This window comes from Scleropages formosus, chromosome 23 (assembly GCF_900964775.1).
Source record: "Scleropages formosus chromosome 23, fSclFor1.1, whole genome shotgun sequence".
Lineage (NCBI taxonomy): Eukaryota > Metazoa > Chordata > Actinopteri > Osteoglossiformes > Osteoglossidae > Scleropages > Scleropages formosus.
The window spans coordinates 5,334,920-5,362,905 of record NC_041828.1 but is presented as its reverse complement, the minus strand read 5'-3'; the positions used below and the strand labels follow the sequence as shown (position 1 = coordinate 5,362,905).

The 27,986-nt window shown below is 45.1% G+C and overlaps 1 protein-coding gene across 1 annotated transcript; it reads left to right on the top strand.

Moving 5' to 3' along the window:
• The first annotated feature begins 1,062 nt into the window (after nt 1-1,062).
• On the top strand, nt 1,063-25,416 carry LOC108930352 (OTU domain-containing protein 7B-like). The gene is made up of 12 exons (XM_018745564.2): nt 1,063-1,267; nt 18,933-19,166; nt 19,622-19,792; nt 19,949-20,170; nt 20,294-20,395; nt 20,789-20,916; nt 21,301-21,416; nt 21,743-21,870; nt 22,252-22,401; nt 22,501-22,615; nt 23,241-23,325; nt 23,693-25,416. The coding sequence occupies exons 2-12, from the start codon at nt 19,082-19,084 to the stop codon at nt 25,181-25,183; spliced, it is 2,793 nt and encodes a 930-aa protein (XP_018601080.1). The 5' UTR covers nt 1,063-1,267; nt 18,933-19,081; the 3' UTR covers nt 25,184-25,416.
• Nucleotides 25,417-27,986: the final 2,570 nt, after the last annotated feature.

Sequence of the window (27,986 nt, the reverse complement as noted above, 5' to 3'; positions counted from 1 at the left end):
TGAAATGCTCCAAAATCTCCGGGATGCCGTTATTTAGACCATGTAACTGTTTCAACTGTGTGAGTTTTTGTTACCTACTGCATGATCACACGTGCAACACTTCCTTTGGCTGTAAAGAGGGGAACAGACCATCCTTGCAAATGCAACATTTTAGCGGAAAATCCAGGTCTTGGCAGCATGACACACTTTCCAAGTTGGGAAAACGGAACAAAAAACTTGCAGACTTGTACATTGTAAAGTTCCCTAGAGACCTCTAGGGTGGGAGTGTTGGAGCAAAATGATGGATGGAAGATCAAAAGCTGAGTGGTTGGATGCAGCAGCAGAAACGGAGCTCGAAGGGGAGAGGCAGAGGGAGCCAAAGAAGAGATCTGGGCAGTAAAAGGACATGAGCCTGGAGAGGACAAACTAAACAGGAGGGTGCTTTATGTTGTGCAAACGAACGCCAGCATGCAAGAATTACACACCATACACGAGTCTATAGGAATGCAAGCACAGAATCCGACAAAAAAAAAAGAAGTCGCTTCAAACAACTTTCCGCTAACGATGACGTCATCTTTTAGCAAGCTCATTCGTGTTATGGCGTCGGCTATCAATCAAGATCATAAGACCCAGCCCATAGGGTCCTGGAACCAAAGATTACGTCTCTCTTTTTCTGTGGCCAATCGCCGGGCACATAGTTAATTGTTCTTCATTTTTTATTGGTTACTTGCTCCTGGAGGTACTTGAGCCTTACGGATTCAGCGACCTCCTCGGCGTATTCGGCTCTAATTGGTTAAGAAAAGTTAAATCGACATATCGACCAATCATTGATGATTGTGTTGAGTTTGTGGTTAAAAAAAAGGACAGTCGCCCACCTTCTACCCGTATGCGTGTTTACCAATCGACAGGCCAGTATTTAGAAGAAGCTTAACGAATAGCTGCTCCTCTTGTTGTAGGTTCGCCAATAGAAAGGCAAAATGTCGACCTGCTCTAAACGCCTATTGGTTGTTTTGAGTGGCAGTCATACCTTTTCGGTGATTGGCAAGCTAGAAAATAGTGGCTCCCTCAGGTGGGAGGGTCTAAACTGCGCCTGGTTGACATTGTTGTTATTGTAAGTAAGTAAGAAAACACTTTAGGTCGTTTTGGGTGTGAAGTGTGTGACTTCCAGCGCCCGCGGTCCGTTTCGTGGTGGGAGTCGGTGGTCAAAAGCCTTGTGGACGTTACAGTGAGCGGTCCGAGGAGTAGCCGCCAGCGGGATGGGGGAATGAGAACGGCGAGGCCGTTCGAGGTAAGAAGCGACGGTTCGTGCACCGACCGTGTGTCCTCGAGCAGAGTTCTGCCAGCTCCCGGTTGCCCAGCCCCGGAGAGAGAGGGCGGTGTGTTGGAGGCTCGCTGCTGGCTCGGCTGAGGCGAGGGCGGGAAAAGCTCTGGCTCGCGCCGGACCGTGGCGGTTGTGGAGCGCGAGGTGATACGGAGAGCGATGGATAGGTGGCTAACGGCTAGTAGCGGGGCTCAGCGAGCGCATTGTCCTGAGCTACTCTCTCTCTGCTACTGCTACTAGCCACCCTGCTACTAGTACTAGCCAACCGGCAGAGGCGGCCAGGCAGCTAATGAGTGTGGCGCTCACTGACTGAGCAGGTCGTGAACTAAATCAGCTCGCGCTGCTGGCCGCTTGTCCACACACTGCTAGTTAGCTGGTTAAGCCTCCCGTCGCTGGTTGTAGCAGCAGCACCGCGTCAGTCAAGTTCACTTTCTGACGAAAAAAATTACGATTAAAAATTCCGAACAAAGTCCCAATGAGTTAAGCTTTTTTTTTTTTTTTCCTTCCTTCGAGCTTTGCTTAATATAGACACTTAGTCTTAGCCCGTTTTCGTGGTGGGAGTGGGACGAGGAGCTACAGTTCTGAGTTCGGCCGGGTGTATTTAATATTAATTGTTATGATGTGTCTCTTATTTTAAAATTAGGAACTTTGTGTCTGACCTCTTTCTCTGTCACATCTCGATTTGCTGCTTGAAAAAAATTCTGCTTGCTTTTGAATAGGTGATGTAACTCGTCGGAAATGTTGAATTGAGTGTTTATAATATTTATATATTATATATTAGATCCGCAATGGAGACGGTGATCTTTCCTCACATTTTTATTATTCGTTTAGCTGATGCGCTTCTCCAAAGCGACTCACAGTGTAAGTGTTCACCTACGATTACCTACTCATGAGAATTTTTTTTTTTTTTTTTTTTTAATATACTGGGATGGTGGGATTTGAACCTGCAACCGTTGGGTCCAAAGGCAGCAGCTCCAACCAAGACTCAGACTGTGTCTCTGACTAAAAGCCTTACTTAATAGCTGCTGGCATGTGATTGGCAGGTTATACATTGCCATGAATTAATTAATTGCTGGTATTTAGTAAAAGGGCATGACTGCACTTGCTGTCCATAACCAGGTGTGGATCTTGTGTGTTCCAGTATGATGGGTGTCTCAAGCAAAGGGTGCTAGAAAGCTTTGGTTCTAATCCTTTTCAAGAATTAGTCAATTAGTGCCGTGGTCGTCCGTATGATGGTGAGGTGGTTTTGATAATCTGGGAACTTCATGTACCAGAAATGGACATCTCTCTCTCCCTCACACACACACACCGATTAGTCTCTTTTATTCCCCCATTCGGCTCCTCGCTCTCTCTCACACTGGCAAGTCTCATGGACGTTCTGAGCTCCTCTTTGTATAAGCGTTTCGTAGATAAGGACTGCTGGAGGCACGTGAAGGAGCCACGTGGGTCTTACAGCGCAGTGTCTGCGATCAGAACCATTTAATTAGGCCATGATGCAGAAGGTATAGATTTCCCGCATGCAGGCAGGCCAGCGGCTCGGCCTTTTCACACACTGCAGCCAGCACGGCCACGGCTCCGGTGTAGCTTTACTCCCGGTCTTTAATTATTCACCCTTTTATTTACCAGGCCTTTTGTCAGCCCACTGTCCCATGTGGGCAGCCACCCTGAAATGAGAAACTGGGACAAGTTAGGAATGGGGAAAACAGTGGTCAGAGGTGTGGGGTGCTGGTGTTTCTGCAGCAATTTCTTGCTATGCGCTAACTTCATTTTCCTGGTTGCCTAGCTTGTTTGATTTAAGATTTTGTGTGTGTGTGTGTGTGTGTGTGTGTGTGAACTTAATTTTTTCCACTGCATTCAGTGGAAAATGCTCTGTCCCAGTTTTGATTATAAAGTGTGTGATGCTGTATAGATTAGCTGAGTAGTTAATGCAATGTGAAGGGGCAGCATGATGTACACATGTAGGCAGCTCTTGAAAACCAAACATGAGCTTTCTTTTGGACCCTTACACCAGACTTGACTTCAGAAAGTATTCATTAGGTAGCAGTTTCCCACAGATGCTACTGATCGCATAGTGGTCAGATGTTTTTGGATGTACTCAATGAAGTGCTTGTTCAACTGAACAGAGTTGGAAGGCAGCTTTGGTCCAGTTTAAAGACTGCGCTTTCTTAGTTTCCCAACAGAAAATTTGCTAATGGCAGCAAACTTGTGGTTGCAGGTAGTTTTGGTGCTTTGCAGGTTATGGGTTTTATGTCAGCTCAGTGTGTGTGGAATTTGTATGCTCCTCCATTTTGATGTGGGTTTCCTTTGGGTGCTTCAGTTTCCTTTCCAAAAGTGTGTTTCAGGTGAATTAATAACTAAATTGTCCCTATTGTGTATATGTGTCAGTGAATGTGATTGGTTTTCCTCTGATGGACTGATCCATACGGTGCACCCCTGTCTCAGGCCCTGTGCTTCTGGGATAGGTTCTGGACCACTGCAACTTTGCACTGGACAAGCGCATTCTAGGAAATGTGTAAAACAGCCTTTCGGGTTGTAGTTTACTGTGCTCTGTAGCAGTGGCATTCTGAAGAACTGAGCAGATAGTTCACCTTCCATTGCTGTTTCTCTTGGTCTTTGCGTGTCCTCTGAAGTGGCACTGATGTCTGTCAGAAGACGTGGTGTGGTGGAAGTGTGGATGGCTCAGCAATGTAGATGCTGGCAAAATGGATGTTGTATGAGTATTTGTGCAAGACCTGGTACGTACCATCGGGCATTGCGTAAATGTGTTTCTTTGAGGAATGTGCTAAAGCTGCTGTGACCTGGAAACTGGGGGATACTCTGTTCGACTCGCGCTGGTGGATGTTGATGAGTCCGAAGCAGATCGGAGCATTTCCTTATGTCATTTTGTGTTGTTTGCAACTGTTCCTTCAGTAGATGATGATGATGATGATGATGCATGTTGATGCCTTGGTTGGTCTTGCAACTGTGCGGTCAAAGTTTTTTTTTTTTTTTTTTTTTTTTTTTTTTTTTTTTTTTTTTCCCCCCCGCAAGGCTTGTTTCCATGGTACAGTCACTGCATTTAAGTTGAGTAGTGGCTGAAAACAAACTTGTGTGACGTTTTATTTGTGAAATTGTCTGCTTCTGGCTATTTGTTTGTGTGACAGCTTGAAATTTGCACTTAATGGGACCTGGTGCTGACATGTTCAGATTCAATTTCTGCTCACCACTTTTCTCCTGTTATATGTGGCAAGCCCTAGTGTTCTGACTAGGCTGGCTGTCAGGCTTTTGGTCACTTGCAAAGGACAAAAATTTTCCAGCCATCAGAGCTTCATCAAAGCAAGCCCTCATGGTGAACTGAGTCATAGTTAGGGTGGGTGTTGGCAAAATGATGGTGGATAACTGGGGTCCATCCAGGCACCAGGCTGGTGCATGTTTTTATAGGCTCAGGGTCTGTGTTCTAGGCAGACACACGGCCCCCGTGTGCTTCTCTCTGTGTGTAGACTCCAGTGAGGCCCACCTGAACCAGGTGTATCCAGGCATCTTGAACTGAAAAGTGAGTCACGCAGCACCCAGAGTAAGAAATAACACGGACATAGTGTACTTGTCAGGTGTAATGCTTTGGGCATGCCCTGCAGTTCATTTTCTTATCTCTCCCCTCCTACACATCAAGTCCTTGGCAAATGAAAACTCATCCTGTGGGATAAGTTGTGTGGTCTAGGGTGGAGAAAAAGTAGATCCATTTCCAAGGTGAAGGTTGTGCTGGCACATGTTGGCAATATGCAAATAAAAGACTTGGCTCTGTTGTTGTACTGCCGTAATGGATTTTCACATGCATCGTTGATCTCAACAGCTGGATCCCAGGAGATGGTGTCCATGGTGTTAGTGATGCTATATGCAATAAAGATTTTGTTTGCAATTAATCAGTAATGTAGTAAATGTATGGAGAAAAGGGGGGTGGCTGAATGAAGGATAAATTAATGGTGACTTTTCTGGAATTTCTTTTGTCCCCAGGAAATTGTCACAAAGGGTTTTTTTTTTGATGAATTTCCAAAATAAGATATTTTTGCCATTAGTTTAGGTTTACCCCTTAGCTAAATTTACTGATTCTTCATAAACTTCTTAGTCATCTTGCTATGATGATGTTGTTTAGTGTCCTTCTTCACGTCACCTGAACTTGATGATCAGCAATGCTAGAAAGTAGGTCCTTGCGCTCTGCAGACCTCAACATAAAAAGGTACTGTGAGTCATTGGGTTATGTAAGTTGCTTGGATGAGTCCTTGGCCATAAATTGTTTTGACCTACCTGCTTGTTTGCAGTAACCAGGCTAGAGATGACACCTTTCCATCTGAGTTTGTTCAACCAACATGGAATTCAGTGTGCAGTGCTCTTGATGTCATGATTACTGAGTGAAATTGTAACCATCCTTTATCCAGCATGACCTAAAATTTTACCCATTCATACTGCTGTATAATTTTATTGGAACAATTTGGATTGGAACTTAAGTGTACTGCTGCAGGGCTTTCTGGAACATGAACAAACCACCTTGAAGTGGACTGCATTGGGCATCAGAAGCAGGCAGGTGGGAGAAGGTTGGGAGAAAGCAGAGGAATAGCAATCATCCAGGAAATAGGAGTGGGGCTGACCTCACTGATCCATTTAATTTTGATGTTTCTCAAGCTGACGCTCATTCCAGAGCCCATGAGTGTAGGCTGAAGACACTGCTGTTTACGGTGATTTACACTCCATCTGTGTCCCCACACCTTGGCTAGTTGAGGTCATTGAACTTATTTATTTGTAAGCCGAACAGGTGTTTCCTGAGTAACTCTTGTTTTTCTTGTGTGTGAGATTCAAGTTTTTAATGGTACTGTAATTATAACTACTGCAGAACCCCTCCCTGGCCTTTAGTCAGCAACCCTAAGATTTCTTAACCTTAGCTTCATTTATGACATACTTGCACTACTAGTGCTTGTTCTGATAGAATTGTCCATCTGATGCATTTTGTTTTATAAGTAAAGGTTTTTGAAAATGAGTATCAGGTCGAGGAAGTTAAGAAGTTGGGCATATTATATGCAATTTCAGAAATGGCGGTAGTACTTTAGTTGGCCATTGGTATGAAATTACTGTCAGTTGAGGTCTAGGAACATCACACTAGTCTTCACAGTTGTTGGGTGAATTAAGGCCAGGGTATTTGATGACCCCAAAGCAAAGCAGGGGTCATATGCTCGTTTTCATGAACGACTTGGTGAGTCGGCAAAACACACCTCTCTCCTGCTGTGCAGAGTCATGGTTCATCGAGGGGGACAGAGGCTGTTAGTCATAGCTGTCAGTCCTGGTTTTCACCTCTGTAACCTAATTCTTTTTTTTTTTTTTTTTTTAATGCAAACATGCTTGATCAAACAGCTTTGGCTGCTAGGATTATGTACATAGCGCTTAGACACATGACAATGTTATTTTTGCTCCTACAAATTGCAGCAGCAGAAGTTGCACTTCTGGTGAGTGGTATATGTAAATTTTTTCAGGGTTCATTTGTTATGATGCATTTTAATAGCTTTAGAATAGAACTGTATGATTCCCTATTCTCCTCCTCTGCAAGTCATACTCAAACAATACATAAGTTGTCAGCCCCCAGTTCTGTGTTTACACATGCATTACCTTTTTGGAATTAATCTTTTATCTCTATGCTGTGAATTTGTGCAATAAGTATGAATAACTGTTTAATTGTACTTAAACCTGATCCTTATTATTTTTTGAAACTTTGTGTTTCTTTCCTTAGGCATAGTCCAATGTTTTAAAACTGGTATTTGAACCTGCAGCCTTTGGAGATTTTTCCATTGCACAGACTGCCAGACTGGTATTTACATTTTACATGAAACCATGACGTTTTTTGCAAACCATCAGAATTTCTGTTGTCAGGTCATTTGAACTGTTCTATGATGGTCAGTACCAGCTATCAACACTAAGTGATGAGCAGCTGTAAAAGCAGTTATCACTGAGATGGTGTGAACATGCTCAGTTTGTAAAAGCAGACTGAATATTTGTTTTCCTGTTTTGCTGCAGAAGCCAGAGGCGAAGCCTCATCTCTGATCCATGTTTGGTAAAACAGATTCAAGGGTAGGTCCCACTTTTAGATTAGATGAAACTGAACTGTACTTTAGCAGAGAGGACAGCTGATGAAGTACCTGAAATCCAGCTACCTGGGAAATTCAGAGAGGAATACTCCTCAAGACTGTGCCTTTCTTCATTATGGTCCTTGCCACCCTCGGCTGTGGCTCACCGGGAGGTGCTGGAGGTGGTATCTTACATGGCTGCTTTACATGACCAGTCTGCTTGGCACTGTCGTTGCATAACAAGTCTTCCTTTGCTTGATTACTCATATTTGATATCATCCACAACAGTTGGTACTGTACATACTGTTCCCCTATTTAGGTTTTCTGGAACTTTCTATATGTGTGGCTACATATTTTTGAGACTACTTTTTCTGTGGCCAGACTGAGTCGATAAGGTGGGCTCTTGCTGTAACGCATCTCCTGATATGTTCTGCTTTTTTTCAGCTGGGTGACTCAGCAAATTGCACATGCCCCACTTTCTTCTACCTATTTTCTTTGCCCAAAAGACTAGGACTAGTCTTGTTGAATGTGTCCATATTGTCACTTCTCGGGCCTTGGAAAAGGATTGTTTTGCACACAGTCTGTTTAAGGTTCAATGTTTCTGCCCCCTTGTCATTAAAGAAGAACTTGAGTCAATCAGTTATCTAATCGACTTGGCCTAGTCTCGTTTTCTGGAAAAGTACTGGAAAAGTCATACGCTGTTCTGTTGGTGAGTTTTTAGGGGAATCCTGGCTTGGAGCCTTGAAATGGACTCACATGCTCAAATCCCTTCTGCATCTAAATTCTGGAAAAGTGAAGTTGAGAAGCTACACAAGTATCGGTGGAAGTGTCATCAGTAGCCAGTCCCTCCATCACACAGAGGTCACATCTTTGACAGTCGCAGCAGTTCAGCTGCCCCCCCATACCTAGCCCTGCACTTTTCAGTGGGGTCCTTGCACCACTGTGCTATCTGCTCTTCCTTACACTGAGCTTCAGCTTATTTGCTAGTGTAGTTCAGCCTGTTTTTTGTAGCTGGAACCTTGGAATCTACTGCCCGCGTGAGCTTGAGCCACCTCAGTGTGTCATCTGTCATCTTGAAGTCCACTTTTTTTTTTTCGTGTAAAAGTTCCCACGGTTCTTTCAATTAGCGTAAAAATCTCAACGCTGTCTTAAATTTGCTTGTTGATGGATATCCCAGCAGAGGAGCTTTCTGCAACTTTCATGTTGAGAGGTTCACTGTAAAGTCGCACAGCCTGTTTTTGTTGGGCCTATGCTCGTGGGCTGCGCATCAGCGAGGCCCACCGGAAATGTTTTTGGAGATTAGCTTACATTCCTGTGCATGGCCCGCCAGTGCTGAGTGGAACAGTGGCTACTGTGGCAGGAAATACAGGCTAGCATGCACAGAATCATGGGATAGGAGCACTAAGGGCCATGCAGTGGTTTCCTGTAGGGTATTTGTGGCAATCCTTGCCTTAGAGGGCTTTTGCAGAAGTATGACTTTGTTTGGAAGTTTTTGCCACTTCATTCCTCTCATTTTCTCTATAACACTGGAGTTTAAGTCTTAGACCAGGTCATAGTGATTTCCTCCTGGGTGCCCAGAAATTCAGGGTAAATGTTTGTAGACATAGTATTAAGTTAGGAACCAACTGACTAGGTTGTCATGCTTATAGACAAAATTAGTCAATGTGTAAACTGAGATTTTCTGAGAAGGAGTTTAGAAGTGTGTGGCGCTAGAATAAAGTATGAAGGAGGGGATTTAGCTTTTCAGTTTTAGCAAGTAATGGGCATTGTATCATATAGTTGAATGATAATTCATATTTTTCTGAAGGCGTCTGGTCCAGTTGATCTAAAGTTCTTGAGGGCATGGAAACATGCCCACTGATCTCAGACCCATTTTTTTAATTATTGGTACATGAGCTTCCAACAAAATGGTCGAATACATTCAGTTTACGTGAGCCTGTGTACACAGATGGATACCCACGCGTGATGAGTTTGTTTTTCAAATGGCTTCATCTGGCGTTCTCGCTCCAGGGTTGGCACAACGCTCATTTCTGAGGAATGTCTGAAGAGCTTGTAGAAAAACCAACATAAAGTTCAGCCTTGCCTAGATGGCACTTATGTAACGACGAGCATTATGTCTGCCCCTCGGGACGATCAGCCCATCAAGGACAGTGTTTTGTGCAGAGCCATGTTTTATACCTGTATGTCTCTATATATATAGTTGTAAATGGAGATGAATAACTAGGTGGGTAGAGATAGTCAGAATATAATACAAGCCTACGCTAAACCTTTAAAAGTTTCAAAGGATGTTTCAGTGAGGAGAGGGCAGTGTGGTTGCACAGCAGGTAGTGCTTGTGCCTCCCTTGGCAGTAGGTTTGAATGTATATTAGAATCTGGCTCAGTCTGTGTAGTTCCCATGTTTTACCAGTGTTAAGCATTAACCCCAGGTGCTCCTGTGTCTTCCCACAGTCCCGAGATGTGTGTGTCAGGTGAATTGAGACTTTGTGTGAATGAATCTTTTCGGGATTGTCCTGTGATGCACTGGTGTTACTTCCAGACTATACCCTCCTTCACACCCTGTGCATCCAGGATAGGCTCTAGACCACTGTGACCCTGCAGTGGACAAGTAGTTATTGATAATAAATGAATGAAGATGAATTTGTGAGAAGTCCTTGCTGGAGAATTTTAACAGGTTCTGTCAAAAATGTTAAACTCACGTTAACTCATTCAGTTTTTCTTAATATAGTCTTCTGAAGTTCCACATGTTTAGGTGAGTCCTTGCCTTGTGTGCTGCACAGTTCACATTGTGATTTCTCCCACCCTTGAAAATACCAGTGGTTTAAAATGTTTTGGGAGCTCAGATGTCCAAAGGGAAGCAGACTGTAGAGGGGTGAGGTGGCTGGTTTCCACTGTCATCCACAGCCTACTCCATTATGTGGAGTCAGTTTCCATGTGTGTAGAAAGCAAGCAGTGAGGTGTAACACCCAGACTGTTAGGACATATTAGCCTTTTGAGTGAGTGGTGTCCTCCACCAAAGAGGGAGCGCGGTTTTTTTTTTTTTTTTTTTTTTTTCCCTCTCCCCCCCCTCTCTATTCCTCTGATGCAGACTATGCTTTACATGGTTTAATGAGCATTAGCTTAAGATTTTTAGATGTTTCCTTTAAACCAGTCCATTCCTGTTCAACCATTAGGTGGAATATATGCATTTAATTTTGCTCTTCCTGTGATCTGGGTCTGCATGGTAACTTGCATTAGACTCTTGCTGATCTCCTGGCCAATTTGTTGGTTCTCAAAGTCAAACTTTCAATTGTTAGTGGGAACCTGCAATGTGATGGACTCCTGAGTTCTGCAAAGTTTTAGATGACCTGTTGAATGTACCAAATGAATGTTGACTGACTGGACTCAGGTGTCTTCCTAGAGCTGTTTCACTTTTGTTGCTCTAATCCTCTCTTCTGAAGTGTATTTAGCACTGTTTCAATTGGGTGAGCAGGAGTGTGAACTTTGTGGAGCTTATGGCGCTATCCCCTTTGGAAAGGAATTGATTTAAGGCAGCTTGTGCCCACAGGAGAGCTCGCCCACGTTGAGACAGAAGCTGCAGTTGGCACTTGCTTGCGGTCCTGAAACCTGCTGCAGATTGTGTGCAGCGGCTGACGAAAACAAACCCACCGTTCTGCTGTCTGCGTCATGTCCTGCTATCGGTTGTGTGTACATGCTAAGTTTGCACCGCTCTTTCTTCATCCTCATCTCCAGCTAGATTACCCTGAAAACGTTTGGATTTATTGAAATGATCATGCATTCTGTTTCATGTTTGCAAAAAATGTATACAAATTTAATTGGCTGTGTTTGGCTAACATATTTGTGCACTTGCGAAAGGGAAATCGGAACAGGAGTACTGAGCGTGTAATGTGATCCATCCAAAGTAAACAATGAAGTCAGCAGAACAATGAAAGTACCAGGTTAGGTTTTTAACACTGAGATTTGATTCTTTGTTTTGGGAAACACACTTGATGTTGTCGTAATTTTATCTATATACAGTAAGAGTTCCCTGGTGCATTCTCCATCATTTGGCAGAAGTTGCGGTGAAGCTCTCAATTTTGCTGGGTGTATTGGTGAAGCCCATGAGCACATTGAAGTGCCATTTGTGTTTAACACGTGCAGATTTCCTGGCTATCATTATTGTGTACAGTAATGCAATGCTTTGCCCTGACTGACATCCTGTCGGCACAACTAGCATATGCTGACTTAGAGGGTGGTGGCTCTCCAGTCATAGGACATGTCCCTGCCTCTACTTGACTAGTAGAAGGTCCACAAATCCTTAGCCAAGCGTCCTGGATCGACCTTCTCACCTAACTTATCAGCTTCTCGTTGTAAAGCTGGGTTCTTGTTTTCCAAAATCATCTCCAGGTGCGTTGATGGAGGTGATCTGGGTTTGGTATCTTTAGTTGTGTTTATACTTTTTTGGTTCAGCTCTCTCCCCCACTACATACTTGTACCATAAAATGCCAGTGAGAGGAAGTGGCCGAGTGGCAGGGAGAGGTCACATTTGCACTTCTTTGGCCTTATGACCCCACCATCCATTCAGACTACTCTGCTTCATCACCCAAGTTCGCGCTCGCGCTTTGGTGGAGAGGCTACGGAAGCAGCATGAATTAATGCAGCGATGCTGAAGGAATGCGGCTCTCGTAGGCACGCTAATTTCAAATGCCATGTGATACTGGGGTGTGCCAGCAAACTGGGCTTTGGACCTGACCTGAGATCAGCAGCTTATTCACATGATCCCCAGTGGGGTGCGATTAGGTGATTTCTATCCTGGTACCAAGTTTTTATTTTTAGATGCATATTTTATTTTTTGGGCATTTTTATCCCCCATTTCCTATTCTTTTCAAAGCTTTGATTATGCAGTGTTATGAGATCCTGGCTACATGAGACTATTTTAGTCTTTCAAACACTGGTTTTCTCTTATTACATTGCAGTCTTGCAGAAAACCTTGAGATCAGAGGCAGGATACATAAGGACACAGAAAAGCTCTGCATTCTGCAAGGGTCTTACTGTGGAAGTCTGTGTTTCAGGCCTCCTTTAACTTTTTTCTTTCAAACTTTTAAGATGTATTTTGTTTCAGCCAGCAAGTACTCTGTTAGTCACCCTTCAAACTAATATCAAATCTCACTCCTACTCTAGTACCCTTCATCAAGGGACTTAGTGAGTTGCTCCAGTAAAGATTAAACAGCTATATAAATGGGTAAATACTTATAAGTAGCTTAGTTTTCAATTCAATACTGTAAGTCCTCCTGGAGAGGGTCTGAAACAAATAATCTATTGTTCTTTGAAGGACCTTAGTGTCACAGCTGCAGTGCTGAACTGTGATCTTGGTGTTTTGTCAACATCCTATGTAATTAACCATTTGTGTTTGTGAGCAGTAGGTATTATAGGCTTCCAGCACCTGCCTTTTCAGATTTCGAACTTTATTACGATCTCTTCTATGAGAATGGTGCAGCTGGGGCTGTACGCTACCAGTGGTAGGGAAACCCTGATGGAGTCCTTCATAGCTGTGCTGCACTGCACTGCACTGCTTTTATGCATCTACAGGCCTAGCAATTAATGAAGGCGTTGGCTGTTCCACACAGTTGAAAAGACATTATTGCATTTGGTTTTCTTTGCTTCCTTTTTCAGTGTTAAATGAAACTGTTTAGCTATTTTTACCATGTCGCTGTTATATTTCAAAAAGGTTTATCCCAAGGGTATCGGATATGCCGTTTAGTAACTGGGAGGCGTTGCACTAACTTTTTTATAAGTTTGGTGACATTTAGTTGTATTTCCTTTCTAATATGCTCACACTTCTCCCCATGTTTACTCTCTGGCTCATGTTTTATGTCTACCTGTTGACCTGTGGGTTCAGCATGAAGGTGTGCTCATACATTGACTAGTCTGAGGAGAATCAAGGAGGGTGACACTGTCCCAGATGCACGTGGCAGTGCTCTGCAAGGCCCTCATCAGGTTCTCCTCCTCATCTTCCTGTGGTTCTCTCTAGTTTTTATTAAATATTCTGTTATTTTAAATGCTTGATATGCATTTAGAGTTCATTTATGAAATGTAATAACCATCTAAAATGAGATCAGCAGTCTGAAATGTAACCTTTGAGAAAGCAGGTAGCATGGTGATAATTGGCAAAGGATTTGTAGCTGTAAGGTTGCTAGTCTGGGTCAAAGAGAGACCCCTTGAGTCATAACCAAAACTTGGCTTGATCCAGTCAAATAGTCAGCTACGTAGGTGTTAATTTATAAGTTGATTTGGGTAAGTTTCAGATAAACATTTAAAATAAGTCACAAGTGAGTGTAGTTTTCACGAGGAGCTCAAGGTGTCTCCATACTGCACTTCAAAAATGTAGCCAGTCTCATTCTGTGATTGTCACACCTTTTCTTTTTCTGCATCGGGTCATTAATTTTTTTTTTTTTGGACTTTTTGCACCACATTTCAGGTTACCGAATGATATTGCAAGTCCAGGGTGGCGCAACAGGTCCGCAAATATGTGCGAGTGACCCGTGCCCCTGTCTTCCTGGCTGCTAGGTCACTCCTGTCATTGTGCAATACTAGAAAGTGAGGTAATTTGGCAGCCCTGAGTGCAATGAGTCTGCATTTCAGTGTTACCACTGCAGTTTCATGTGCTGGCTGAGAACAGGTGGAGGATGTATAATATAAATATCTCTGGACTTCAGTAAAGGGTTTTTAATTAGGCATCAGGCTTCAAATAGCCTCCTTCCTTTGGCAGTGTGTGTAACTTGTCTCTGCGTCTCCATCCATTAAACAGTTTTCTAGCCTCCACTTCAGCATTTTCTCCTGCAGTGCTCCCTGCTACAATTCATCTCCTCAGCATCAGCTGTGTTGGTATCTAATGGGCCTGTCTGCTGCAGTTCTCCGTTTGCCAGGAGACGCTGACGCTGACTGTGGCTGTCTGCACCATTTCACATCTCGGGAGTTCCTCCTCTTGTTCCGTCTTCACACTCGGCAAATGGCCTGTTGTCATGCAGGAGTATTAAGGGTCTACTGGAGAAGGCGCGTGACTCTTGCCCCTTGCAGCAAGTAATTTTTAGGTAACTGTCAAGCTAACAAAGCCGCTTTATAGCAGCGAGCTGAAACTAAGCCAATTTAGTGCCGTTGCTCCAACAGCACAGTTCCACTTTTACTGCTGCCCTTGTTCCCTGGTCATGATCCATTTTAGCAATGGGCAAATGACTGTGATCAGTTGGGTCTCTGGGAAATGGACTTGGAGTCTTGTTCACAAGCCTGATTTTGATCACTAGTTTGTTTAAAAAAAAAAAAAAAAAAAAAAAAAAAATCATTTTCCAGTATGGCCTCATATTCTACCATCATAGGTGAAATGCTTCCTGTCTATGTATGTGTTCCCCAGCATTCCTCCGGAGTGTTGTAAAACGGCGTGCAGATCATGCACTGTTCATCTAACACTACTCTGTGTCAAGCACCACAGAGCACAGCAGTTCACAGCTGTGCAGATACGCCTAAGGCACAGATGAGTGGCCTATCTCTGCATCCACGTGCTACTGTATGCAACCATGCTGCTGTAGCTGTGCCTGAAAAAGAAGGGAAAAAAATCAGCCCACACTGTTTACACAAGTCTGCTTGCTACTGCCCATGCTGCCCCTTAAACACTGTAACACCCATTTTAATGTAAAAACTGTAAATGTAAATGACATCTGTCCAGCATCTGCATGCAGCAGTGTCTTCTCCCATCAATGGCTTTCTCATTTTCTTGCACAATGCACCAACCATGTATCATATATATATATATATATACACCTTGTTTAAAGGAAAAAATAAAAAGAAAAACTTCTGGATAAGACTTGTTCTCAAGGCCATTGGAACTGTGCCGGACTGTGAGACTTGCTGGGGATGAGATGAGTGTGGAGGTCAGGGTGTGTCTGGGGATGGCTGGAGAGATGGGCTCCGTGGGCAGTGGTTATACTCTGAGGATGATGTAACTCTGACTCACTATCGCTGGTTTATTTAGATGGGAGCTGCGCTCTCCATGTTGGCTGTTGGGTGGATTAGCAGGGGATTGTGTGAAAGCTGGGACTTACCAGTACTGATGGCTAATGATGTGTTCGTGCTGGGTCGCGCTTTAGTCTCCTCACTGTTTTATCCTCGCCGCTGAGATGTGCTGAGGCCCTGTTTGGGATGTTTGCACACTTTACCTCAGCTCTCTCCCTTTTCATTTCGTTATAGTCGTGTTATTGAAAGCAACATGCAGTTCATCAAAAACAAAAAATGCATTTCACCAAAAGACAGACACAGGTACAGACACATGATGATTCTCAAAGTAGTCAGATTGTCTGAATTCACCATTCAAAGCAGCCCACAGCACATTGTCCGCTGCGTATAGCGGAGTACAAAATTATAAAGCGGGTAATGTGAACAGCATTGCATGAGTGTCATTGTATACAGGAAATACAAAGGTATTTGTAATAAATGATTTATTGTAAATTTGACGAATAAATGTGTACCCACAGCGACCCTGCAGTGACAAGTGCTTATTAATAATGAATGAATGTTCCAGTAAAGTGCACATTTTTATGAATTCTTAAACTCTTTGAATCAAAATGTTGAATAAGCAACAAATGATCACTGTTACGATTTTAATGTCTGAAGGCTTAGGTGAGATGCAGCTGATGTAGCTGCCATGTGGCACTGGCATTCACAGGGCTATGGAGATGTGGGTGACCCCCCCCCCCAGCCCCCCAACGACACTGTCCCATGGGCCAAAGCGTGGCAGAGGCCCTGCCAATGCTGGTCCAGTCTTGTGACCCATAGAGTTCCACAGAGTGCTATTGTGCTGCGGAGCTCAAGGAGGATCCCTCTTCTACCCGGGCCGGTTCTGCCAGTACCAGTCCTATTTATTGCAGGATCCTGCTGTAAGAATTCCAGCTACAGAAAAGCCTGAGATCAGACTTAAACTGGACTGCGTACAAAAATCAACATTTAACCAACTCTGGGGATGAGATTTCTCACTTGACTCAGTCACCTTTGCACTTATCCCAGGTAGGTATGTTCTTATTCATTAAACTCCGAGAAAAGCTACTGTAAAATGATTAACACTAGCTTCAGTTCCGCAAAAGTGCACGGAGCGAGGTGAGAAATTCACTTTGACTGAGGTTCACTCGATATGCTGCTGTGAAGGAGTGGCTCGGATGTGCGGGTGGGCTAGCGGAGGGGGTTCACTCATGCTGGTGAACGGGCACGGGGGTGTGATGAGCTGGCCTGAGCCCCGCACAGGAAAGTCGTTCGCAGGCCATCCGGCAGTGATACACAACGCAGACGTTTCCAGTGCCCACATCGAGGAGAAGTGTGAATTAAAGAGAAAATGAAAGCTGCAGTAAGGGGCAGAGTGTGGCGAGAGAGAGAGAGACCCACATTCAAATAGCGGTGACTCTAAAGCTGACACATGCAGTGCCAGCGTGTAACGTGTGAAGGTAACGCAGTTGTGCATTTCCCTTCGTGCTGACATTGCTGATATTCAGCAGCGGGAGAAGTTCTAATGTTCTATGCAAACATCACCTTTAATGCCTTGGGGCAGATGCAGAGGATGACGAAACCGCCGGGTCGAAGTTAACTGAGCTTTAACTCACCCTTTTGTCCAAATGGGCTTTGAATGTAAGGTGTCTGTGCTAAATACTCCAGCAATCTCTGGTCATTCCTTCAGAGTAGTCTTTTTTTATTATTATTTATTTTTTTTTAAATGCGAACTCTAACTGGGATTGCGAACTACACTGGTCGCCAAGCTCTGAGTACACACTCCCTGCTATATGACACCTAAAGAACAAGACTAGAAGAGCTGAGTCAGAGCTGGATGACTTGAGTTCCATTATTTCTTGTTCGTCTCTATAAAGGGGCGTTATCAAGATGTATGTTGTAACTCTTAGTGTCACACCTTGACTGATGATCTCAGTTCGACGTGGCTCAAAGTGATGAGTTTGGAGGTGCGTCCATGCAGAGGATCACCTGATCTGGTCTCTGGGTCTTGAGGCACGAGTATAACAATTGGCATTCATTTGGGACTTCGCTGGAGCATCAGCTCAGATTTGACAAAGGGGATTCAGATTATTTCTGTCATTTTATTGGCCTTGTATTTTTGTAATTCAAATTTTTGCAGTGATAAATTTATTTGGTCTTTCAATAATTGTGAATTGAGTCAAAAACGGAACTGGCAAAACATCTCCCAAAAAAGTATAAATATCTGGACTGTGTGTGCATGTCTGAGTGTGTGGTTCCACATGTACATTTAGGGATGTATTAGCTGCTCATTTTAGTAATGAATTTGTTTTGCCTGTCTTGGCCCTCACTTTTGAGAGAAACAAGCTGTTCGTGAGACTGGCCAGTTGTGCCTTGACAAGAACACACTTACTTGCTGTAACCACACTCATTAAATAAATAGACTGGGATCGCATTGAATAACTCGCATTGTTGATCATTGTCAGTTACATAACTAATAAGACTTTGGTCCTCAGCCAGTAATGTACACACATTTCTTTTGTACCATGGTAGAAGTATTTGTGAGAGTGTTTGTGAAATCTGAAAGCTGATTGACGTTTGACAGGTTTGTCAAGGAGCAACGCATGTTCTTGAACAAAAGGATGATTATTGATTATTTTTTTTTTTCTCCCTCCCCCTTCCTCCCCCCCCCCCCCCCCCCCCCCCCGAGTGTGTTTTGCTGAAACCTGATTTTGCTTTAGTTTGACCGACAGGTGGAATAGGTGACTACAACATCCTTTAGAGTATAGTTCATTGAATTGGCCATGAAATGATATGGCAGTTCATGCCAAATTTAGGAGTTCGACAGAGTGATTTACAGGAGCCGCTCAATTTTAATTACTTCCCATAAAGACCTAATTCTGAGCTCTCAAGAGTGTTGAATGGTGTCCAAGAAAATTTGTTTCATGAACAAATTTATTTACTTGATAATTGGTCCCATTAGGAATGGCTGTTTTAATTATACTTTTCTGCCTCACCAAGGTGCACAAAAGTTATGAGCAATGAGCTGATCAATCTGTCGATTTAGCAACATTAAGGAACTTGTCGTGATGTCAGTTTTTTTTTTTTTTTTTTAAGTCTTTCAAATGTATGTTTTTCAGTTGTGACGTATGCATGGTTCACAGTGGGTTCTCCTGAAAACATTACCCTGGTCAAAACGTATTAAAGCCAGTTACTATAATGTGCACTTTTCACTGCAGTGTTATTAGAGCGAGGCCCCTGAAACCAGAGCAATCATCCAAAGTTGTGCTCTTCCGACACAGGGCACTGTTCTTCGCTGCAGTCGTCACCAAATGATTCATAGCACTTTCCTCAATTTACTGTGGTCACGAGGGTTGATGTGTGACCACCGGGGTCACGTCGCTTTGGGGTGAGGAGACTGGACATGGGTGCTCAAGAGATCCTTTTTAAAAACCGGCACAGAACTGAACACCACGGTTGTTGATTAGGGATGGTTTTGTGGATTGATTGTGTGTATGTAATGTAGCCTTTTATTAAGGGATATGATTCCCCCCCCCTTTCTGCAGGTGTGGCTGTGACGACTGACCCCAAGAGGAGGCAATCTCTTCGTCCCCTTCCCCACCCCCTTTTTCCTTCTCAGGTTTGTCAGGGAAATTTGAGTCCCTGTGTTTTTCTCTGTCCTGCTGCCCCCACCACTTCGTGAATTCATGATCACATGACCGTGGATATGGACGCAGTCCTGTCCGACTTTGTCCGCTCCACTGGGGCCGAACCAGGTCTGGCCAGAGACCTGCTAGAGGGTGAGTCTGAACAGTGTGATTTCTAGGTAAACGAAGCGACACAACTTAATTTTTAACTGATACACCATTAAGTATGTGGTGGCTCAGTTGGTAGCGCTCATGTCTCGTTGGTCCTTGGTTGTGGTTTTGGACCTGGGTTTGAATCTGGTTCTGTCTGTGTGGAGTTTGCGTGTTCTCCCTTGTGTTTGAGTTTCCTCCTGCATTCCAAAGACATGTATGGAACAAAGGAATGGTAAACCACTTCTGTATCCTCCTCAACCTTGAAAACTGCATGGGTGATTGCCAAGGGTAAATGTCACCTCAGTAGCATTTACCATAATATCCCAAAATTTTAAGTTCAAGAGCTTTAAACCTGTAGCAGAATGAGGGATATTTATTACAAGCATGTTAACCGTAGTCATATTGCTGGTTTTATATGTATTTGACTCATGTATGACTTACCTTTTGGTTTATAGGGAAGAACTGGGATCTCACTGCTGCTTTGAGTGACTTTGAACAGCTACGGCAGGTGCATGCTGGGAACTTGTCATACACTTTTGGAGATGAGAGGGAATTTCGTACCCCGGAGAAAGAGATGGCCAGGGTGGGACGTCCCCTCCTGCACCGACAAGATGATGTGGTACAAGGTAGGAGAGACTGGATGAACTAAGGGCTCATATTAAGTCAGTATTGTCTACCCCACACATGTTTACGGTGTCTTTTCAGTTGTTCTCCTTTGCCTAGTCCCCGTTTCTAACATCCCTTTCCATTTCTTTGTACTTTATCCTCCCCACATCCTGCAGAAAAGCGTCTCTCGCGAGGCATCTCCCATGCTAGCTCCACCATTGTATCCCTGGCCCGCTCCCATGTCTCCAGCACAGGGTCAGGCAGCACAGAGCCTCTCCTGGACACCCCGCTCTGCACCTTCCAGCTGCCTGACCTCACCGTGTACCGTGACGACTTCCGCAGCTTCATTGAAAGGGACCTCATCGAGCAGTCCATGATGGTGGCCCTGGAACATGCAGGTGTGTTTGGTTAATCCCCTTTCTGGCAACAAGATAGGACTTTTACAGTCCGTTGACCCCATTATGTTCAGAAACTTAGGGATGTGCGTATTTATATGCAATGCTGTTTTCTGCTCCATTCAGGCCGACTGAACTGGTGGACCCGGGTGGGAGCCAGCTGCCAGAGTCTGTTGCCCCTAGCAACGAGTGGGGATGGAAACTGCCTGTTGCATGCAGCCTCACTGGGTGAGTCACAAAGTCCCTCTCTCCTAGGCATCTATTAGACTGTGGGCCTCAAATGCGGGTGGTCAGTCGAAACAATTTCTGCTACATCAAGTCCTTGAGTTCTTTGGAATAATGGCATGTCCTGCAGCGTTAAAAGGTTCCTTTGGTAGATAATGTACAGCAAGTCAATTTCACTCTACTGGTAACAGCAGTAAGGTTTTGTTAAGTGTTTTGTATAGATCGAACCTTAGGGCACAAGTAGCTTGTAGTGTTGTCCCCCCTGTGAAAGCTTCTCCTTTGCTGATCAGTTATATCAAAGTTATGAAATGGGCAAGAGATGGACGGGACAGCTGTACCCTGCACTCTGCTCTAAGTCTCTGATCTATATCCCTATTCTCCGGGTTATCTCTGCAGGCATGTGGGGTTTCCATGACCGAGACCTGATGTTGCGGAAGTCCCTTTATGCCCTTATGGACCATGGTCAGGAGCGAGAAGCTCTGATGCGTAGGTGGAGGTGGCAGCAGACCCAGCAGAACAAAGAGGTAAGAGGTGTGGTGGCACCAATCCAGGAAAGCATCTCAGAGCAGCCTTTCAGGTTTGGTTCAGCTGCACATAAGCTCACTGGCTGCTTATCTGTGTGTTTTAGCTGCTAGTTCTGTATTGTATGTTTAAAAAAAAAAAAAAAAATTGCAGGAAGGTGATCAGGATTAGTCTATCCTGAGTTTTGTTCACCTACTCGAGCGATGAACATCGGTGCATAAAGTGGAAAGAAACAAACCTGGCTTACTTAATCACATGTCTGCAACTGTCTCTTTCTCCTAATGTAATGTGCGAATTGTATTTTCTCTGAGCTCTATGTCACTTTGGAGAAAAGTGTCTGCTAAATGAATAAATGTGAATGCCTGGGCATGTGTTTGTGTCCACAGTCTGGCCTTGTCTACACTGAGGATGAGTGGCAGAAGGAATGGAACGAGCTGCTGAAGCTGGCTTCCAGTGAACCCAGGATACACTACAGCACCAACAGTAGCAACGGCAGCTCTGGGTACAGAGGGTCGGGGAGAATTTCCTACACAACCTACTGCCATTTTCGGCTCTTAGTGATACAGTTTTGTACTTAGTGCTTATTATCAACATATACAAACTGTTTACTATTAGTGTGTAATGTGAGCTATGTCCTCGCATGGAGCAGAGCTCTTTCAAGGATCTAAATCCAGGATATAGAAGCCTCAGCAGGGGCAGCATGATGCAGACTTGATTATTTCGGAGTTCAAGTTCTTGTACATGGCAAGAAGCAACACAGCCAGAAGAGGAGTTAACATGGACCAGGGTTCCTGGCCTTAAGTTGGTCTGTATATGTTGTAAATGCAGGCTGGAGACCTCAGAGGAGCCTGTGTATGAGAGCCTGGAGGAGTTCCATGTGTTTGTGCTGGCCCATGTCCTGAGGAGGCCCATTGTGGTGGTAGCTGACACCATGCTGAGGGATTCTGGAGGGGAAGGTGAGACTCTGCTACTGACTTCAGTCATTGGCTGTCTGTGTCCTTAGCAGTTGCAAAAGTTTCTGAGTTTGATGCCTTGGAACTCAATGCACTGCAGATTTTTTGGTGAAGTCCTATACTGATGGCATACAGTAAATGTACAAGAGCTCTGGTTCTTCTGAGACCCCATTACCTCCCAGTCACAAGTCCAGCTCTGTCCATGGGTCTGACCAGTCTAATTTATGACGACAGTATAAAATGTTCAGAGTGAGACACTTCAAGTGCTTAAATTTCATGTATTCAGTGCTCAATATGTACAAGCAAATGAACTGAGCTGAGGGACTTTACTCAAATAAGGAAAGCTGGTACAGATAGCCTTGTAATTTACCTCCTCCTCCCCAGCATTTGCACCCATCCCATTTGGGGGGATCTACCTCCCCCTGGAAGTGCCAGCTGTCAAGTGCCACCGCTCACCCCTGGTGCTGGCCTACGACCAGGCCCACTTTTCAGCCCTGGTGTCTATGGAGCAGCAGGACAGTTCTAAAGAACAAGGTGAGGCTCAACTCAACTTTTTAGGAGTTCAATACAATTTTAAAACCTAGTGTCAGGAATTAGTGTGCCAAGCACCGGTGACCTCTGTCCTCTCGCCAGCTGTGATCCCCTTGACTGACTCGGAGCACAAGCTGCTTCCTGTCCATTTCGCCGTGGATCCAGGTCGAGACTGGGAGTGGGGGAAAGACGACACAGACAATGTGAAGCTAGCCAGGTACACTGTTACATGGTCAGCCCTTCAAGATAAGACTCGTTCTCTGTAGCTGTGAGCAGCTCCACTGAGCATGCCCAGTCTGTCACTTACTGTTAGTGGCCCTACATACAGCTTTTCAGTAACTGTACAAGGGTTCAGTGCTGTTGGTTAGGACAGACCCGCCCTGTCAGATTAGCCCTGTTGATGTCCGATAACGATCGGGGGATTATCGCTAATTGAGCTTTGTGAATGGACGCCAGGCTAAATATAACTCTGATCAGTGGGTGGAAAAGAGGATTTTAGTTTTTTTTTTAAATCTGATCCTGGTGTATTCTGGACCATTCTAGAAACGACCAGTCTCGCTTGTTTTAAATAACACGAAACATCTTTGTTTCTCATAAGTCATACATGATTACAGATTTTTTTTTTTCCCCCCAAGTACTAAATATTTGAATATAATACATGAGTGACTGTTTACATGTTCAAGTGTCTCAGCTCTCAGCACAAATGTAAAAGGTACTCATGCCATTGAGCTCACTGTGTGACTGTAGTCTGGTTACAAAAAGGAACCTGTTGGTTTGGTGTGATGTAAAATGGAAAGGCTAATGTCATTGTTTTGAATTTGTCTCTTGTTCCTTTTTGTTAGTGTCACCCTATCCCTAGAGGCAAAGCTACATCTGCTGCATAGCTACATGACCGTCACCTGGTTGCCGCTGCCATGTGACGCACAGGTCAGCTGCAGTACATGCCTTCATGGTCACTGGAGAAGGGCTGTCCGATCCTGTTCCCGAAGGAGTGCAGTCACTGCGACCTGACTTGTCCTGTCCCATTCCCATAGACATCTACTTTACCCTCCAGAGTGCCTCAAGCTTCTGATCACTGCATTTTGAATGGTTGTTTTTGACTATCTGATGCAGTTCGGTGTCCCTGTCTAGTGATCGACAGCACATGCCAGAAACGCAATGATCACATTGGTCGCGCAAAGTTAAAATGCTTCTACTGGTTGTGTCCTGGACAGACTATCAGTAAAAGGTCACAGTGACTCTGGTCTTGCTCTGCCATTGAGCCTTCCTCATGGTCCATCTCTCTGCCCTGCAGGCTCCACTAGCGCAGCCAGAGTCTCCCACCGCGTCACCCGGAGACGATGCCCGCACCCCCCCGGACTCAGGCGAGTCTGACAAGGAGTCTGTCTGCAGCAGCTCCAATGGGGTGGGTGCTGGGGGAGGAGGAGGTGGGACTAGTGGCAACGGGGGAGGGTCTTCCAAGACTGGCGGTGGCTCTTCCAGTTCCTCAAGTTCCTCTTCTAGTTCATCAAGCTCCAGCTCTGGGAAGGAGGGTGGGAGCATGGGTGGAAAGGAGAAGTCCAGCAAGGACAAGGACAAAGAGAAGGAGAGGGAAAAGGAGAAGGACAAGGACAAGAAGCGGGCTGATTCTGTGGCCAACAAGCTGGGCAGCTTTGGCAAGAACCTGGGAAGCAAGCTGAAGAAGAACATGGGTGGACTGATGACAGGCAAGACCACTGGTGGGGGAAAGCAAAGTGGGGAGGGTCAGGAGAAGAAGAAGAAGGGCTCCCTGAAAGGACGCAAGGGCAGCAAGGACGGCTCGCCCTCTGGCCCAGCAGGGAGCGGAGACTCCGGGAAGGGTTCCCCATCCTCGGGCAGCGAGCGGCAGAATGGGGGAGGTGTCGGTGAGTCCTATAAGTATGGTACAGATGTGAAGCTAAGTCTTGGCATCCTGCGTGCTGCCATGCAAGGTGAGAGGAAGTTCATCTTTGCCAGCCTCCTCACCACCAGCAACCGACAGCCCTTCCAGGAGGAGATGATCCAGCGGTATCTGGCTGACGCTGAGGAACGCTTCCGGGCTGAACAAGAGCAGCGACGGGAGGCAGAGCGCAAGGGCAGTATGGGGCTGCCAACGTCCAACGGGACACCCGTCAAGAAAGAGGGGCCAGAGCTCGGTTACCGAGCTTATGAGGCTAAGGAGGAGCCCGGTGATGCATCACCACCGCCATCTTTCACCCACCTCACACCTTCGGCCTTTGCCCCCTCCCCCTACACCATTCCCCGGCCCACTCTCATTGACCCTGGTCCTGCTCCGCTGCCGACACATCTGCCGCCTCCCTCCTACCTGGAATCACGACGGCAGCTAGCTGGGGGCTCCCCTTCCACCTACCCTGGGCTGCCCTCTTATGCCACCCTCCCTCGCCACTGCCCTCTGTCACAGGGTCCTCCAAACCCTCCACTCCACGCCCTGCCCTCCCTGGGCAGCCCCTCCCGTGGCGGCCGCTGCTTTTCCCCTTACCCGTCCGACCGGGATCTCCCAGACTTCCTGGGGGAGTCTCCGGGCGAGATAGGAGTCTACTGCAACGGGTTCCGGGAGACCCGCTCGGGCTCGGACAGCCGCTGTGTGCCGCATCCCGTGCGCCACTATTCCCTGGGCAGTGCCGGGGGCCTGGCAGCGCTGCAGCCCACCAAGTGCAAAACGCCAGGCTGCAGCTACTACGGGCACCCAGAGACAGGCCACTACTGCTCCTACTGCTACCGGGAGGAGCTGAAGAGGAGGGAGGAGAGCGCCATCCACAGGTTCTGAGTGGATGGGCCCGCTCTCTCTCGGGGTGGTTCCCCTTGCCTGAACTCCTCCCTCTGTACCCCCCATCCAGTTAAAAACATAAAGGAAGAAAGATCATTGCAATGTTTTTATTGGAATGCAATAACAATGTAATAATTAAAGGGTCTTTTGTCCAGGAGGAGGTGGGGCTGGTGAAAACAGAGAGGCCTGCACCCCTGTTGCACAATTCCTGGGCAGCTTTTTTTTTTTTTTTTTTTTTTTTTTTTTTTTTTTTTTTTTTGTTATTCAGTGGTAACCTTGGGCCCTTTAAAATCAGTAAGCTTCTTGGTAGTTAAACATCTCTGTAATGAGCTAAAGTGTTTTTTTTTTTTTTTTGAACCCCCTTCGTGATTCTCACTCGGTACAAGTTCTTAACTGAGATGGCCTCTAACATTTCAGCCTAAAGCTCTCTCCATGTTTTCATTTTTTGTGTTTTTCGAAAGGCTTTTTTTAATCCTCTGAGGTGTGCTACATGCCCCATCTTGTGGAAGGAAATGTTAATTGCAGACATGTCAGACACGACACACGCACTCCACGTACTTGCATACCGAAACATTCAAAACTTTTCAGAAATCAAACAGGGTTCCAATATTTTAAAGCACAGTATTAAAGACAAGATGGTGCTGAAATCATCATGTTGGGATTTCTGTAAAGCAGAAAAATAAAGTGCAGTCAGTGTAATGTACAAACACTGTAAATTAGATTACCCCCCAACCCTTCCCATACAACTCCATAGGTGTACAGTATGATTACCTGCTGAGGTAAACCATGTGGAATCGCATTACCGGTCTTGAATATTCTGCTATCACGCAGTTTCAGCCCAGGGAACTCACATTTTCATTTTCCTGTGCCGAATAGTAATTCCAATCCCCAGCATTACTGTAAGTCTTAATATGTCAGGTGGGCTGCTGTCAGTGTCGGCACCCTGCGTCTCATCTGCTGAGAAGAGTTGTGTGATTTCCTTTCTCAGACCTGTCAACAAAAACTGCAACTCCATTCTTAATGGAAAATGGAGTGAATTAATTCAAAGCACAATAGGTAACCTCATTTCAAGCCTTTGGTCATTGACCCTTTTTATTGGTCTTGGTCTGGATTGCTAAATTTTTTTTTCCTTTTTCTTTTCTTTTAAATATCCACTTTAAACAAACCAGTTTCTACTTTTTTTTTTTTTTTTTTTTTTCTTCCTCCCCCCCTCTCCCCACCCCCCCATCTTAACAAATGCATAGTGTTTCTCTTGGTATGTGGAGGCAGTATTTCACTTTCCTCAGTCTGTGCTCAGCAGGGAGGGAAGGGTGTTCATTTCATCTGGGGTTTGGGTTCCTTTCTGTTTAAGGTACAACTGCAGCTCTATTCAAGGTGTAACAAAGGGGAGGAGCTGGAGGAGGAAGAGTAACTGAGGAATGAGTATCAGAGCTATCAGGATCGCTAATAAACATTTCCTAAGTGATTACTCACGGGGTGGGGGGGGGTCAGGCTTAACCTCATGTTTTGCATTTTGTACTATCCTGTGAAACATTTTGCAATTTAAAGACAAACAATGCATTTTGAACAAACTTGTAAGTCGAACTTCAGGATAAAGCACGGTTCTGTCGTTGTGCATCGAGGTCTCCTTTGTGTTTTTCCTCACACAAGACGCCTTTGTGACAGTTTTTGGTTTTGCTTTGTTTCTCTGTGTGAAACTGATGTGGATCATGTTCAGGATCTCTACTGTATTCTGCGTTCGAGACATAACTTGTAGATGAACAAGTGCCGGTTAAGAGACACTAATTCTCAGCAGCTGACTAACGCTCTTCGCAGGCTCTGCATTGCGTGAACATTAATGTTGAATGTGTGTGTGGTCTTAGATGCGTACCTGCTGGTTCCCGCACAGCTGGGTCGAATTCCTCACAAGGCGTAGGGTGTCGGGTTTTACCTACCTAGCAACTCGCCCCTTTTTTTGTAGCCATGTAATCCTAATCCGCACTGGATGCCGCTGATGTAATCCCAGCCCCTCCTATTGTTGCAACTCTACACTGAAAATCCCAGTGTGTTTCACAGGGCGGAGTTTAAATACAAGTTGTTACTCCCAAAATGTGTCAATGGAGACATCAAGAGTTTGACATTAGACCTGTACTTCTCTAATTAGCCCCAAATCCATGAATAGTTGCCCCACACCTTTTTTTTTTTTATTTATTACTTTATTTAATTTTTAAACTAGTTTTTGTTTTGTCCTGGTGAACCTGTATCCAGCCCATGAGGAATCTGTCACGTCAAATATATGGCGGGGCGTCTTTGAGAAGCTGTACAGGTCCTGATGGTATGTTATGGATGTCTCTCGAGTTGCCTGCTGGCTGGGAAATCTGATTCAGCTGGACAGAAATTCGGAGGAACAGTTGGCGTGCGACCAGCCGTATGTGATGCATGATAAAGCTGTTGCTGTAGTTCGTGTGTGTGTGTGTGTGTGTGTGTGTGTGTGTGTGTGTGTGTGTGAGTGAGAGAGTGAGAGAGAGAGAGAGATGTGACCAATCTGAGACTTGTCGCAGTGTTTCGCTATTGTGTGGGCTCTACATTGTGGACACCCCATCCCCCCCATCAGATTAATGAGGTCCTGTTTCCCCCCTCAAACCTACTAGATCAATCAAATGTCTGAAGCCATTTGGACAGGGTGGACAGGTGGCTATGTCTGTGCAGGACAGGCTCATGTTTTTAAGCCTGGGACATGAGGAGGCTGTGCTGAAAGGCCTCTTTTTTGCATTTGAGAGTTTCTCAAATTTAAGTACGTGCTGGGTAAGATGAAATCAGATCT